At 39.3% G+C, this 16,819-nt stretch overlaps 1 protein-coding gene across 7 annotated transcripts in view; it reads right to left on the reverse strand.

The window, feature by feature from the left end:
* The window catches only part of AKAP6 (A-kinase anchoring protein 6), a 455,310-nt gene that overhangs the window by 196,561 nt on the left and 241,930 nt on the right, over positions 1-16,819 (reverse strand). For 4 of the 7 annotated variants that reach the window (XM_081049110.1, XM_081049112.1, XM_081049113.1 and 1 more), the window contains 2 exons: positions 15,081-15,177; positions 13,800-13,966 (listed from right to left, as the gene is read on the reverse strand). In XM_081049110.1, coding sequence (XP_080905236.1) covers positions 13,800-13,966; positions 15,081-15,177 — 264 coding nt within the window. The remainder of the gene's footprint in view (positions 1-13,799; positions 13,967-15,080; positions 15,178-16,819) is intronic. The other 3 variants (XM_081049114.1, XM_081049115.1, XM_081049116.1) reach the window with 1 other exon arrangement.

Genomic DNA, 16,819 nt, shown 5'->3' on the forward strand with positions numbered 1-16,819 from the left:
AGACTGAAGTGGTAAATAAGAAGACGGGAGAGAACACTGATGAGAATAATTTCAACAGAGGGGCTGAGGCCAAAAGGCAGCATGTAGCAATGAGTTGAAAAGTCAATGACAGTTTAGCAGTGGGGAAAAGAAAGTATTTTGAGAGGTGACAGGTAGAGAAAGATTCAACTCATATAATACCCAGCAGTCTATAAGAATTTATTAACATTGTGCATAGGATGCTCATATCCCCTATAACAGAAAATTTCAACTCCAGTAATAGAAGAAGGCTAAACAAAGAGGGAAATTATTAAAAATGCTGAAGGTAGGATAGCTCCAGGGTTAGTTAATTCAGCTGCTCCATCATATAAAGAATCCATCTTTCTCCTCTGTCATTCTTAGCATATAAGCTTTGTCTTCAACCCAGCTTTACTCATAGTGACAAAAAAGGCCATAGCAGTTCAGCTTCACCTCCTTGTGAAAGCATTCAGAATTTGAAAAGGAACCTTTCCTCTTGTTTGTCTCTTTCTATAAGAAAGAGACCCTTTCCCAAAGCCCTGCAGTGACTTCTTTCAGATCTCACTGGTCAGAAGTACATCAATTGGCCATACCATTACATGGCAAGGGAGGTCCTCAGGGTTGTTTGATGGACTAACTGTGATTTGCTGCCTGGGCTGGGGAACAGGGCCCACCTTACCTGAATTACATAGTATGGAAGAAGGTGGGTATGTGGAAAAATAGGTTATTCTGATAGGAAAGAGGAGTAGAAAAATGGCCATTGGTTAGGCAGCCCACATGCCTGCAAATTAAGCTTTATAACCACTGTTTGATGCTGGTGGTAATGATTATATTAGTGCAACATCCCCAACCCATTAATTTCCCTTTTATAAGGAGAAGTGTGCCCGTGCTTCCTAATATCCAATTTTACCATTTATGGGGAAAAAGAGAACTATTGATTGCCTAGGAAAAGTACACACAACAAGAGTTTCTATTTTGAGGTATTCATTGAAAGAAACTGTTGTGAGACATCTGCTTAAAATGCAGGATTTCCAAAAAGATTCTATCTTCAAATCCTTTACCCAATTTCCCTTTTGTGGATTAGCCATGGAGAATAGTCATTAAGCTTTTTGTGTACAACTGAGACTAAAAGAATCTGCAGAGAATGATAGAAGATGCTATTCGTCAAAAGTCTGAAGCAGGAATACAACTGAAACTACTACACAATTGGGTGAAATACAAAAGTAACCACAAAAGAAGAAAAACACTCAGAATACCAAATTTACCTTTATCCAGTGATATCTTTGCTCATGTCACTCTTCTTTTTGTCCTACATTATACAGTTAATAATTCTGAGACTTCAACCAAAAAAGGAAGGAAGTTTTCAATTACTGGTTAAGAGTAACAGTTACAAAGTTCTCACTTATTGGGAAATGAGATGATTTCATTTCACTCTAAAAGTAATAAAAATTGAGAGCACTATTTAATGATAATTTTGAAAAATACACTTTGTGTTCTGCTGAGTCATATTAGTCGAATTTACTTGGGAGGAAAAAAAAATCACACAAAAACTTCATTAATGAGAATGGATAGTTATGCCCAGAAAGCTACCATTTTTTAAATATGTAATTCTTAGAAAAGTTTGTGAAAAGGAGGAACAATGTGTGATGAAAAAAGGTCAGTGTAAAGCACCTGCTAAGTGTACAATAGGCCAAGTTCTGGAACCTCCTAAGTCTTGAGCAACGGAAAAAATTTCAACACGTTAAGCTGGACGGCATCACCTATAACAGCCGATATCACTGATACTACTGAGTCTACTTAGCATCAGAATCCCGAGTTTATATTATGCGGTTATTAGTTTACTTTCAGCTAGGAAAGAAAGAAAAGGTTTGGCCACGAGGGCCTGGAAAGGAGAGAAGAGCTGAGACAAAAAGGACTTTTTCAAAATTCCTCATAATTCAAAATGCATAGCCCTCAAATTATGGATAAACTTCAGAAGGTTCAGATAAGTACTGAAGTTCAAATATGTTGATGAAAAATTCACTAATTTCTTTCTGGTCTCACAACTGGACCAAAAATTCCCATCAAGATTTACTGATTTTACCCTTTTGAGCCAGATGGAACTATCCAGTAAAATTCAGTATTTCCCCCCATCTATCTAATGACAGCCAGAAGAGGCATGAAATGAATGACAGCAGAGAAATAAATTTAACTAAGCTGGTTTGGGAAAACATATGAGTGTGTGTTTTATGGAGACTCTATTCCAGAGACGTGATCCAAGTCACTATACAGAGCAGAGCTCCCCAACTCTGTATTTCCTACAAAGGTTTAGAGAGTATAAACTATATTATATCAGCTAAGCCACGTTCATCATTTACTAGATGTGTATATGTACACAGATTATAGTGTACCAAATATAATATGTCAGAGATTAGACTTTGTTAGAGATTCAAATAGTTATGACTTAGGTCTGCCTTTTGAGTTTATGTCAATTTAGAGACCTTTACCTTCTCAGGTTCAATTTCGCCTAATCTTGTTAGAGAGCTTTAGAGCAGACTACAAATTTCATCAACCAGTGTACTGGTCAACTGCTAAGTCACAGGAGATGTTTTTAGTCTCTTTCAAACAAGCAACTCAGAGTACATTCTTTCAGCAAGTCTGTTCAAATAAAGACTTTAAAAAATCGAACAATCTATTAAAACAATTAACCCACTGACCTGGCTCAAGGAAGTACAAAGATAATAAAATCATATTTTAACAAGATTTTTTATTAAAATATAGCTAACATACAACGTGATAGTCGTTTCAGGGGTACACCATAGTTATTCAATATTTATATACCTAAAGAAGTGATCACCAAAAGTCCAGCAACCATCTGACACCGTACTGTCCTACTGTGCTATCACAATATTATTGACTATATTGCTAGTGATTTGGGGAGAATGAGAAAAATAGCTTTTTAAAAAATTGTTTTATTTATAATAAAAAGCAAGAGGCAAAGAAAATGGTAGAGAATTGTAGAAAGGAAGAATAGATGGTAAGATAGGATTGTGCCATTATTTACATGGCTAAGAGAAAGGAAGTATGAAAGATGAGAAGATAAAATGAAGTTCTTTCTTTAGCTTTAATAATATTATAAATCAACCATCAATATTATATATCAATTTAATTACAAAATTCAATAAAATATTCTTATTTTAACTCAATGCTTAAAGCCAGTGAAGCAAAGAAGTTTAGGCTGTAGTTGCTGCCCTGAGGAGTTGCAGTCATGGAGTGTAACCACCTTAAATGTTAACTTTTGAATAGACGTTCAAGACAGCAATGGAAATAGTGTCACAAGGCTGTGTGTGATTAATCCACAAATGTGAGGTACAAATTGCAAATGCAATGCAGTGTAGAGGGTGGAAGTCGTAGGAAAGCTCTATGGAGAGGGTGGGATTTGAATTCCACTCTTATTCTCCAGGCCCTCCTCTCACCCTCAACCCTCCCTGTATTCAAATTGTCCCACTGACTAATTAACAGTGAATTTGCCATTATTCTAAATCTTTCACCTTCCTTCCCTCTTCACTGTTGCTTATTACCCAACATTCCTTGCTTTCTCCTATCTCATATGGTATGTCCTCCCTTTCTGAAACTCACAGCTCCACCTGACTTACTTCCTCTCCCTCTTTGAATTATTGCGCCAATTCATCTTCTGTCTGGTCCTTCTTGAAGCTATCTTCAATTATCCCTTTTTAACTAGTCCTATTCTTTAGCCAGGAACATGCTAAGATCACCTCTACCCCGTGAAAAGTTTCTTTGACCTACATCCCTACTGTCCCCCAGCTGCCAGCATTCTGGGAGGCAGGGGCTGGGATCTTCATTGCTGAGCACAGAGATTCTCAGTCCCCAGCTTTAACATGGCATCCTGGCTCGCAGTTACTCTGCACATTCCTCGAGGTTCTAGCACACCTCTCCCTTATTCTCACACAATACTGCTTTCTTATCAATATCAACTTCCAACGCTACAGTTGTGATTTCTATTTGGACTGCCAAACCTATGTCCTCAGCATTGACCCCCACTCAAGCTTCAGGCTTGCATTGTCAACTGAGTAGTGCACATAACCACATAGATGATTTTCAGGCTTTTCCTATCTCTAAATCGCTGTTCTCAAATTTGCTTGCACTTTGGAATCACCTGCAGAGGTTACAGAAATATCTATGCCCAGGTTATACACCGAGATATTCTTATGAATTGGACATCAAGGTCACTGTACCGTGCTTTCAAAACTGCTCCGTATCCAAATGTGTCCAGCCTCAATTAATGCTAATACCATTCGCTCACGCTCAATTCCTTTGAGCCATCATTGACTCTTTCCTTAGCCCTCCATTCCCTAGATACCAAATCCTAGTATTTCTTCTTCCCTAATATCGCTTCTACTTTTTTCTTTATCACAGCCACTACTTCACTTTAGCTGCTTGTAGTTGTTATAGTACGTTCCCAATTCATTGTCACTCTTGTATCCTACTTTTGCCATCTGTTTTCTACAGCTAAATCCAATCATTAAAAACACTCATGGCACACTAGTAAAACACAAACTCTTCAACTGATATTCAAAACTCTCCAGTATAGAGCCCACAGCTTTTTAGGTTTTATTTTCCACTAGGTCCTCATCCTTTCCCACAAACACATGGACACTCTATGCTCAAAAGAGCCCAACTATTCACTGTTCATCATTCTCTGGAAGTTTCTAATAGTTTTCCTTTTCCATACTGCTGACCATGTTATTTCCTCTGCCTGGGATGCTCTCCCTCTCATTGTCAGAATTTGTCAGAATATTAGAGACCTCCACAAAATTCCATCTACTCTTACGGGTAGGAGGAGCCTTCCCAGACTCCCAACGGATTGAAGTAATGTCCCCTCCCCCAATATCCCCATCCGTTATGTGCCTTATTGTAGTATTTATCACACAGTCTGCCTTAATTTAGAATTACATATCTGCATCCCTGTCTCCACTGCTGGGCAGTGAGCAAGGAGAGGTACAGTGTTCTCTCCAGAGCTATGAAATAACAGTGTAGTTACATATTCAATATTTATTGATTCTAAGGATAGATGAGACCAGTACAGTCAGAGAGAATGGAAAAAGCCCTGGACAAAAGCAAAAAGAAAAATGCCTTTGAAAGACGGTGAATTCACTAGAACATTTATGAAATGAAACAGTGACGTGAATCTTGACTAAGAAGGTGGAATCCAACGACAGGGTAAGGAGTTTGGCTTTTACCTGTCACATAAGATTTTTTAAAAAGACTGGATAAGCCTGAGTATGTAATACTATGTATTTGTACCCTAACTTTTTCCCTCCTTAAAGTGAAAATGATAACGAGTTACGACTGCCACTACTTTGGGGAAGAATGAATGAGACAATCCAAGTAAAGGTTTGGCACAAACCTAGACCACAGCAAGACTAGTCTAAATGCTAACCCCATCAAAAGAGTGGTATAAACACACACACACACACACACACACACACACACACGCACGCACGCACACACGCGCACGCACACACACACGCACACGCACACACAAGCGCACACACACGCACACTCACACGCACGCACACACACACGCACACACACGCACACACACGCGCGCGCACACACACAGAGTTATACAACAATATCTAAAATGACAAAAGTAAAGAAAGCTTTTCTGGGTTTGATTTACAGAGCTAGACCAAGGAAAGAATAAGAAAGAGACCTGAAAGGATTAATGTCCATGAAATAGAGTTGGACAGCTAGCTTGACCAGACACATACTTTTTCCTTTTACCTCTGTCCCTCTGATCCTTCTCTCTCTTTTCTTTACTTCTCTCTTTTCCTTTGTCTTAGTCTCTTGCTTTAGGGTTCCTTTTTTTCCTTTTGCCTTTCTCACTCAGCTCGACTCCTGGTCTTGCTTAGCCCCGGAGAGAGCAATGCTGAAGTGTTGGCCTCTGCAGGACAACTGAGTACAGCAGTTGACTTGAACAACTCAGAGGTTAGGTGGGTGGACTCCCCCCACAAACACAGCCAAAAATCCACATATAACTTTGTCTCCCCAAAAGCTTAACTAGTAATAGTCAACTGTTGACCAGAAGCCTCACCGACAACATAAAAAGTCAATGAATACACATTTTGTATGTTATATGTGTTATATACTGTATTCTTACAATAAAGTGAGATAGAGAAAATCAAATGTTGTTGAGAAAATCATAAGAAAGAGAACGTATTTACAGTAATATACATAGTTATTGGGGGAAAAGCCCACATAGAAGCACACCTGCGTAGTTCAAACTTGTGTTGTTCAAGGGTCAATTGTATAAAGATGAGACGCCACCACCCCAACCCAATGTAAAATGGCCAGGAAGCTGCAGTGAAATGAGTCCCTGGGCTCTGGCCCAGCAGGACCTCCAACCTAGTTAATGTTTCCATTAACCTTCATTTAGGCGCAGTAGGTGGTAAGACTAGGAATGTTCTAGGAGTCCTGGTGGCGCAGAGCCCTATAGCACATTGAAACATATCTCCATCTCTGTGAGCATCAAAACCACATAAATGGCTACATTCCAGCTGCTTTCCAGGGAGAAGGAAAAAGCAGCATGTGGACATCTCAATGCTTTTTGACCTCACTGGATGGGAGAGATGCTCCGGGTGTGAGAACAGTTAAACAAGCGTTCGGAGTAGTCACAGTGTTGAGTGCAGGTGTGTGTATATTTGAAAGCTGCTGTTTTATAAGAAGTCCTAGGTGACTCAATAAACACAAGAGCCAGAGCAAAGTAATCCCTTTAGCAGGGCTCTCCCCGGCTCAGCCAGTTGCCCTGCCAGAAACAACACATTCTGGGGGGAAAAGTGTAAATCACACACTGAGGTAATTGTTTCACACTTTCCAAGAATTTACTTATTAAATTCAAAGTGTTTTTTTAGAAGCAATTCTAAATCCTGCCTTCCGTTTTGTGCTTAAAAACATAAAAATTTTGTACATGTTGACTTCCACTTTATATCAAAAAATCCCTCTAATGTGTTTACTATATATTATCTTTAAAATGGATCAGGCTGAGTTACAAAATGTGAGTTCTAATAAAAAAGTGCTGCTTTCCATAGGATGTAACTTTATATCCAATACCATCCATATTTGCAACTCTAGGTATTATAGATTCAGAGATTAGGGACCCTGACTAAATAAAGGGGAGGAAAAAGACTATATACCTACTAATGTCAATGACATATTCCCGTGTTGATTAGAGATACCAAAAAATTTCACTCCAGATTCTTGCTGAGCCAAATGTTTCCACCCTCAAGGCCACCAGCAATGGAAGAATAGTGTGAAAAAATCAAGATAAGCTATGGTCTTATATATCATATAGACCATAATAGGGCTGGCTATTAACTGTCCTAGGTCAACTAGTATATATTTTTATCATCTCAATCATTTTTTCAGTCACCTCCTTAGAGCAGGCAGTCTATTTAAAAATTTCCTTATCTGGAATCCACCCACACAACTGATAATATGCAAATTTAAGTGCCTTAAGGAGATTAGAGAAACTACCTTTTATTGATTCTATCACAAATTTAGTAAGCACAACTGATCTTCAAAGAAAATAACTCACTTTTTTTCTGTCTTTTAAAAATACTTTTGAAGAAAAGTTGCCTTTCTGATAACAAAAAAAATAGAAAAGAAAAAAAGGACTACTGAAGAATCCACAGTAGAAGAAAGCGCTCTCCCTAGGCACTGCCTATCAGGACTATGTTTGTATAGTTCAGCAGGAAAGGAATTGGATAGGAAAATGCCTTTCAGGAAAAATTCTGCACGGAAGACGTGGCATTGGTAATGCATGTTTACTACTCATTTGCTTGCATCAAGAACCCCATTTCATTTCAATCTGCCAACATCCTAATTAAGATGATCTGAATCTCAGGTGATCTATTATTCTAGATCTAAGATAGCCCAATCTACATTAGACAAGATGTTACATGGTGTGCTTACACTGAGATGATAAGACCACTGAGCAGAAAAGCATGTCTTCCCTCATGTCTGGCCAAGCACTGGGCTGAGCTCTGTCAGTACTCAGTAAACAATGGCCAAGCCTTTGCCTGTTGTCTTTCTTTCTACTACTTGAGGCACAATTTGATCTTACTGTACCAATTCTAGGTCCTTTGACAACTTGTACCTGTATGATGTTGTTATTGTTGTTGTTTTTGCATGAGGAGGAGAGTCAAGTATCTCGAGTAGTTCTTCATACAGGTACGTGTCAAGGTATATGGGACTGATAACACGTAAGTGGAATTCCCATTCATTCCCTGAATGCTGTTTCTGAAGATCTTATATTAAAGAACATGCCAATTACATTAGCTTTTGAGTCAGTAAAGAATGCAGAAATGATGCTCTGTCTCACCAAAGTTTGGAAAAATCAGGATGAAATTCCATTCCAGGATAATACTATCCAGCTGTTCTATTACCCAAGAGGCCCTATGTAATACGGAGAAAATATCATAAAAAGGTCCTCCCCAAATCAGCTTCCTTCTCTCCCTTCAGTTAAAGAAAATGACTTTTAATTCTCGAGCACAAAAACTGGGTTACGGCTAGGGTGTCTGGCTGGCAAACAAAGAAACAAACAAACAAAATGTGCATTAATATTAGATTTGCCCTCTCTTGACATCTCAAGAAAGGCCAGGTGGTCAGTAACACACTCACGTCAGAGGCCATGCCTATGGCCCTTCTCAGCCAGTATCTAAAACCGTCCTTTGTCCTTCATAAGGCTGAGCAAAATACTTAACAGATATCCTTAAGCTTGCTCTTGTGTTATTGTTGACCAGATACCGTGGATGACCTTCACAGTCTGCTATCCATTTCCAAAAGGATGAGGACTTCATTCTAAGTACCTCAAAGAAGGCAGATAAAATAAGCACCGCCCAAGAGTTCCAACCAGCTAATCCGTCCTCCTTGTATCAAGGAAATGAAGGTGTTGGTTGGAACCCAGGCTAGGTCGCCTTTCTAGTAGCTGTAAAGTTTTCTGAATTTGCAACAAAATCTTCAAACATTCTTTTTTCGGAAATGTATCTGTTTCCTTAAAGAGGACAAAAGTACCACTGCTGTGTGCTGTCAGTGATGGGGGTGGGGGGAATCCAGGCCTTGATGCTACAATGTATGTAATGATGGCAGGCTGTGTAGGTGAAAAATAAAGAAATAAAGGATGAGAACATTATGAAGTGGGCAATGTGCAAAATTTAAGAATGCTTCCCGTTTTCAGAATTTTGGGGTTTTGTCTTGAAAGGTCAAGAAAAGAACGTAGCCTTTGTTAGGAGTTAGACATTCACTGAGTTTTGAAAGCCCTCCAGCTATCCACCATTCAAAAATTGAACATACTGAAAACCTAGTTTAAGGTGATAAACTCTCACCAATCCATCTTAAAATAAAATGTGTAATTACAGCAAGCTTTCAATCCTTGGATATGAGTGCTGAAGCTCAATTCCTAGAATAGGTGAATTCTGTTCTCTATTTCCATGTATAAAAGATCTCACAGTCCTTGGAAAACACTTTTTGAAAAAAATGAAATACAACAAATAAGGTATGCTGGGGAGTCCTAGGGGAGAAGTTTCCCAGAGTCTTTGAATTTCCTCCTATCTTCCTCCTTTACAAGATTTCTAAGACCAGGTCCTTTTCTACAGTCTCTCAAACAAGGTAAAAAAGAAAAATACCCCCTAGATATATTCCTTAGATTTTCTATTATGCTTCTCAAGTTCCCAGTAGCTTCTGAAGTAAATCTAAGATGAATTCTAGAGTTATTTTTTATTATGTTTTAATTTTAGGTCCTCTTTTGGGTCCAAGATGAAATAGACGATCATAACGGCTATGCTTGGGGATGCACTTCATGGCACAATTCGTACATGACCTGTGCAAGGTCAGTCATGGAAAGAGGGCTGACATGACAGATAACAAGTCGAGTCCAGCTTTCAGTCTTGGAGAACTTCAGCGTAACCTATTCAAGCTCGCTCCATTTAGTGCACTCTGGCAAGAGAAAATTCTGCTTAAACAGTACAGATTAGATGGGTTCTGTATAAGGACCTCACTCTGGCTTGGGGAATGTCAATTAGAGACACAGGGGGAGTTATTGCTCAAACCGCTGATCATGGGGGGGTCATCTTCTGTCACGTTGTGAGCCTTGGTGCCGATTGTGGCAAGCTGACCTAAACATCCTCCACAAGGTCCCAGGTTCCAAACACATCAACATGTTTTTACACCTCTGGATCTTTCCACGTGCTCTTCTCACTGCCCATTATTTCATCCTCACAAAAATCCATTCCCCCACCCCCATTTAAAACATCAATTACCCTATAAACCTTTCCTTGATACTATCCCCAAGTTGGGTTAGTTACTTCCTTCTCTGTGTACTCATAGAATGTTGTACCTATCTCCACTAGAGTATTTATCAGAGTCTACCATAACGATTTGTCTGTTGTCTCCACCACTAGCCTATGGAGGCTGGTCCATTTACCCTTATCTAGGACTTACTATGTCCCAGGCACTGTTCTAAGCACCTTAGATATGTCAGCTCTTTAATCGGCATCACAACCCTGTGAGATAGATGGTAGCATCATCTCCTTTTACAAAAGGAGGAAACTGAGTGAGGCATGGAGAAGTTAAGTAATTTTCCCAAGGACACACAGCTAGAAAGTGTCAGGAGTTGAACTCAGGCAGTCTGACCTCAGAGTGTGAGCCTCTCCTATTATTCTTTGTGTTTGCATAAGGGACTAAGGGAGGTGGTTCATCAACATAAAACAAATGAAACAAATGATCGTTCTGATTTGCCCATAGCTTCCTAAGCTTAAATTTAGAAATACATTTTCTGGGTCTTAAAATTCATTTCACCTTCTCCCTTGACTATGGATGAGTTTACCTGCCCAGAGAAAATTCAGCCCAGATTGGGGAGGAACAAACTACTTGGGAGGGAAAGGGCCTGCAGCTCTGCCATGTTCCTCTTAAATTCTCAGCACCTCCCTCAGGTTCATATGTATGGACACCTACAAAAGCCTCTTCTCATAGCTGCTTTTAGATGTAGGAGTGCATAGTGTGACATGAAACGCTTTGGAATACAAATACTGCTAACAAGAAAAACAAGTTAAACTGATGTGACTCAAGGAAGACATTTGTACTTTGCGGATGATTCCAATAGAGAGTGTTTTTGTTGTTGTTGTTTGTTTAGAAGTGAAGCACCCAAATCATTAAGAATCAGATGTACTTATTTTTCCTCCAAATATCTTAATTCTTATCTCTGATGTTGTGTGAGGATCCCCAGTGGCAGTGTGAGAATAATGTAGCCCTGCATGAAGGGGGCTTCTTAGAACTTGTGACAGTGGTGTCCTGGGAGCTGGTGGAATGCGAATTTTGGGGCCCCACCCAGCAGCTTCTGAAGCAGGGTGTGAGCAGGGAGTCGGTCCTCTTTTTGAGAAATGCTGATATTTTCTCTCTTTGATATAAGTATATATACTTATATACTCTCTCTTTTGATATAAGAGTATATATATCTCCTCATTGGGTTGTCTTCTTTATTCCACCTCAATACCTCCCTACAAAATGAGCTGATTTTAAAGTGTCAAATTCAAATTGGCCCTGGTGAAAAGAGCTACTCATTTTCAACATAGGCCTTTCATTAATTTAGGTGAGGGCACCATCTCTGCAGTCCCTCCAGGCTCCGCCCCACCACAGCCAAGCACAGGTTTTCATGCTGCAAACAAGGATGTGGTTTCCCTGCACATTCCAAAACCCTCCAGTTTGCTGATCACAGGCCTCCTAGTCTCCTTTGCACGCCCCTCCCTCTCTCTCTAATTGCCCTGGATTGCTCATAGAACGCTGCTTCCTGAAAGAAGACTTCCTTGATGTCCCCATCATAATCACTTCTCCAAACCCAACTTCTGTTTGCTCCCTTTTCTTTTCTTTCACAGCACATCACAGTCTATAAAGGCATGATTATTAGATTCCAGTACGTCTCCCCACTTCACCACCAGCTCCAAGAGACAGGTACTGAGGCTAATTGCTCATCACCATATCCCGCCTTGAGCAATGTCAGCGAGAGACAGTGCTCTACGTGGTGATGAAAACGGGCTCTGCAGCCAAAAGGTTCAGATTCAAATCCTAGCTCTTCGGCTTACCACCTGTGTGATCTTAGGCAAGTTACTTAACTTCTCTGTGCCTCTATTTTCTTCCTTGGGGATTATCAAAGTACTGCCTTATAGAATTAAATGAGAGAATACACAGGAGTGCTGTAGAACAGTGTCTGGCATGCAGAATGCATCCAAAAGCTATACAGGATAGCTTTTAAAAAGTAAGGACTCAGTACATTTTTGTTCAATAAATAAAACACAGTGGAGTTTTTAGTTTTTCTCATCATCACTGCCCCAGCCAAAACATTAGTCCAATCAACTTCTCCCTGCAGTCTGCTCCTTAAAAGAGCTCCACTTCTGCCCTGAGAAATCTGCTGCATAGAGTCTCCATTCCATATTATTAGTTCCAGCTTTGATCCTTTCATCACGTCACTTCCTAAAATATGTGCTCATGTGCCAAGCCACTTCTCTTCCTTTCTTCAAGTATTTCCTGAAATGTGACCTCCTCCATGGAACCTTCTTTAAGTGGAACTGAGCTCATCATTCCAATCCTCTGTTTCCAACAAATAAGTTAAAAGTTGTTGCTTGAGGTTCCGAAGCTTTAAATCGCCTAAGCTTTTCACTGGCTGAGTGGTCGGTCTCACCATTGCAAGGCAGGTTGAGTGTCTTAAGAGTGCAAAGGGTTTGTTAAACTTGCTCTGTACATATTTAGCACAATGCCAATCCACATGGATGCCGAATAAATGTGATTTGATGATAATATAATTACTTTGCCCAGGCCATGCCCAGAACGCATGAGCTCTTAAATCTGTTTTCCCCACGTTACAAAATGTTCTGATGCTGAGTTTATCATGAGACTGGTTTTCTGCATTTACTTTCACAAAAGAAGAAATACAAAAGAAGAGAGAAATTACATAAAAATAGCAAATTAATAAAATTATTTTCCATATCATGAGATCAAACATGCCTTTAGAACACTGTATTAAAAGGGGCCTCATTTAAGGTTTAACTGCATATGCTTTGGGGTTCATTTTGCAAATCTAAAATGGAGAACCGAAACATGTCAATACTCATTTTTAAAGTACTTGTTGTATTCGGTGCATGCACCATTATGGAGAACTTACACTCAGAGCAAAAGGATTTGTAGCAAAGCGTATGACCTTCTTCCCACTACAATGACCATCCCCTAATTAGGCAATGCATCTGATAGTCATTAACAGGAATGAGATAATGAATCACTTTCTCTCTTCTTTGTTAATTTGCTGTAACCAAGCGGCTAATGGATGTCAGAGCTGAGTGATTGCACTGATTATAGTGATTTATAGTTGCAACAAAACAATTTAAAACCATTCTGATTATTCATGTTTAAGATGCTTTATGTTTTGTTTACTAAATGTTTTATGTCCCTCTTTCTCCTACTCCTAAAGTACTGTCCCTCTCCTACTTCGCCATTTTTCACAAAAAGACCTGGTCGGAGAAAAACTTGAAAGTTGTAGGCTTTTATTTTTTGTATTGTTTTAAGCGAAGCCTTTCATTTTGTTTACATCTATCTATCTATCTATCTATCTAACTATCTATCTATCTCTCTATGGATACCTAAAGTTTACCCAGTAGAAACGACAAGCCTTAGGGGTGGAAAGAAAAGCCTCAGTGGCGCCTCGTTCTAAAGGAGACAGAATTAAGAGGAAACAAGGCAAACTTCAAGCCACTTACCTTGGGGCTTCCAGCCCCTTCCTCATCCTCCACAGACACATCAGTAGCCAGAATCTCAGCTTTGATGGTATCCAGAGCCCTGAGAATCCAGCTGTGCTGCCTTTTGATTTGCCTCTGCAGCTCCTTCCACTGACTTGCAATCATCCGCAGCATGTCCTTTAGTCCTTCTCCAAAAAAGGGGAAAGCACAAGTTATGGACTGGACTGCACTGGGCCTATTCTTATTCTTCTTTAGTACACTAGATGGTTATTTCACACAATAAACACAATTTTAAATGACCGTTACCATCACCTGCCATATTAGCATTGGTCATGCAGAATAGAGACTGGGAATTTTTGACTTGACATAAGGACACAAAAATGATACATCCACATAGATTCGTGGTTTGGAGTTGACTTGGATTCGGTATATTGACAAAAAGAAAAAAAATGCATGTGGAACGAAAATCACAACGTATAAAAATTATTAACTAAAGCTTCACATTCCAAATAAAGGGCCCTGTGTGGAGACTTAATAATGATCAGAAAGATGCATGGAAATAGGTAAAGTTAATTCAATGAGAAACGCAGTAAATGGGCCAGAATTAAGACGGCGGTCTTTAGCATTAGCCCATCCAATTAATGCTGCTCTTTTCTTATTTAGCTGTGGGAAGCTCAAAGCAAGAGCCAAATTGTAATTCATCCTGTCTTACGGTTTTTTACTACCAGGATAAGTATAACCAAATGACAAAACAATTTTTTATTTATAATCTGTTCCTCATAAATCCATTAAAACTGGGGTAAGAACTGCTTTGGGGTAAGGCCCAAACTCTGCTAATGCAATGACCAGCAAAACGTTCATGTGTGTGAATTGGTAGGGAAATAATTGGGTATCTCTAGACTGCCAGTCTTGTATCTGTAATGACATCTATAAGTACCTTCACGCATATGCATTATAACGATATGTGCAATTCTCATTCATTATCTTAATGTTATTTCCAGAGCACCTACATCAAAAAGCATGTCAATGTGAAGTTTTCAGGAATGCGATTTCAATTGAAACTCAGGCGAACAGCAAGCTCCAAATAAAATGAACAGACCATTTGGAGGCAGTATTTCATCTTATAAGTATCACAGCATTGTATGCAGTATATGAAACATTTATAAATCCTGAAGGTCAATCTGATAATGTAAATATTAATAATACATAAGGAGGTGAATATATGCAGTAATTTACAGCAATGCTTCTTCATTCTTAATAGTCTGGAGACATAAAGACTTGCAATATTTCAGGAGGATTTACCTGCTTTGTGAGATGCAATGAGCTCGAGGAGTTGGCGTCCTTCCTCCTCCACAGCTTCCTTGAGAGCACAATGACTGTCTACATTCAACTTAAAACTCTGCAAGGACAAACATGAGCATCAAACCCTGGCCAGGCGGCTACGCGTAAAACATCCACACTTTCTATCAGGAACCAAACAATCCAATTTACCCAATAGACAAACTCATTTGCAATACTAAAAGCTATTGATATTTGGGATCTGGGCTCAAAACGTTTCCATTAGATTAGCAGAGTGCATCTGCTTGGAAACAGCTGACAAATCTAGAAATTCATTAGGTTTTTATGAAAAGTCACATCCCGTAGGCTATATCAAGAGTAGCAGTATTCTGTAAAACACACTGAATTTCTACCATCACGTCTGAGCTCTTTTCCTCACTTCGTAAAAATGTTAGTGATAGCACTATTTATGAAACCATTAAAAAAAATGGCAGCATCAATTATAGTAGCCTTATGTGCACATATGTAAACCCATTAATACAGCAGGGCTTGATTCAGCTCTGTTTCTCAGGTATCACACAAACCAGAAATATCAAGGTGGATCTAAGTGCTGTACAGAGGTGTCGGATGCTTTTCAAATCCTTGATTTTTAAAAGTTTATTCCTTACAATGTAACGCTGCTTTATAAGTAAATAAATCAAGCATATCAGGGGCCTTTTTCACTTGTGATAGTCATGCAAACAACAAAACCTGCTGTCATAGCTGAATTCCAACTCAGAGCCATTTCTTTTAGAAAGCCTTCCCTGACGCCTCACGTGGAGTGAATGACTCCCCTCTCTCCGTTATCTCTGCTCCTTACACTTGCTTTTACGGTAGAATTTATCATACTGTATTGTGCTTTATTTCTGTACTTGGCTACCAAATTATAAGCAATTGGAAAGAATTCTCAGTGTCACATTTATCTCCAACTCATGGCACATACAAGGTGTTCGGTAAATGTTTGAGGGAATCGTCATGGCACATACAAGGTGTTCGGTAAATGTTTGAGGGAATCGTGGATGTCCGTTGACCTGGATCAATAGTACTCTCTGAAGAGGAAAGTTTCCATGTCAGGATTTCAAGAAACACAGATGGTTTTCCAAAGATTCCTCCACCTCTGGAATGTTATAAGGGGTTCCAACCACAGGACGTCCCCATCCTCCAATGGGGAATAACCATAGTAACCAATCTGTTGAACCAATGGTTAGCCTTCAGGATTAAAATCCATTCCTTCACTTGACTAATTGGAATGAACATAGAGTTTGAAATATTGTGTGCCAGCCTTTGGCTTCTCTATGATAGGGCTCTAAAATACACAATATATTTTGCTTTCACTAAACACTCATTGAGCAATAGTTATATGCACTGCACTGAATGTAGTAATAAGAATATTTGACAAAAGTTTGAGATTAGATTCAGTCCCAGTTAGAAAGTAATTTGGATGAAAGAGGTTAAACAACCATAAATTGTGAAATAGGCTATTCATTCATTCATTCATTCATTCACTCCTTCATTTAGAAACCATGCATCATGCCTATTCTGTACACTGTGTCAGGTAGCGATTTTGGGGGTATAAAGCATGGTCTCTGGTATCAAAGGGTATCCTGAGTCATCTTGGATGCCCAGTGGTGAGTCTGGGCTCTCTTTTCTTTAGTGGAGAAAAGGGGTCTTTTTAAAGTTCAGAAGAAAAAGCACAGCATCCCAAATCAAAAGCTGAAATTGAA

Source organism: Rhinolophus hipposideros (genome assembly GCF_964194185.1).
Source record: "Rhinolophus hipposideros genome assembly, chromosome: 5".
Lineage (NCBI taxonomy): Eukaryota > Metazoa > Chordata > Mammalia > Chiroptera > Rhinolophidae > Rhinolophus > Rhinolophus hipposideros.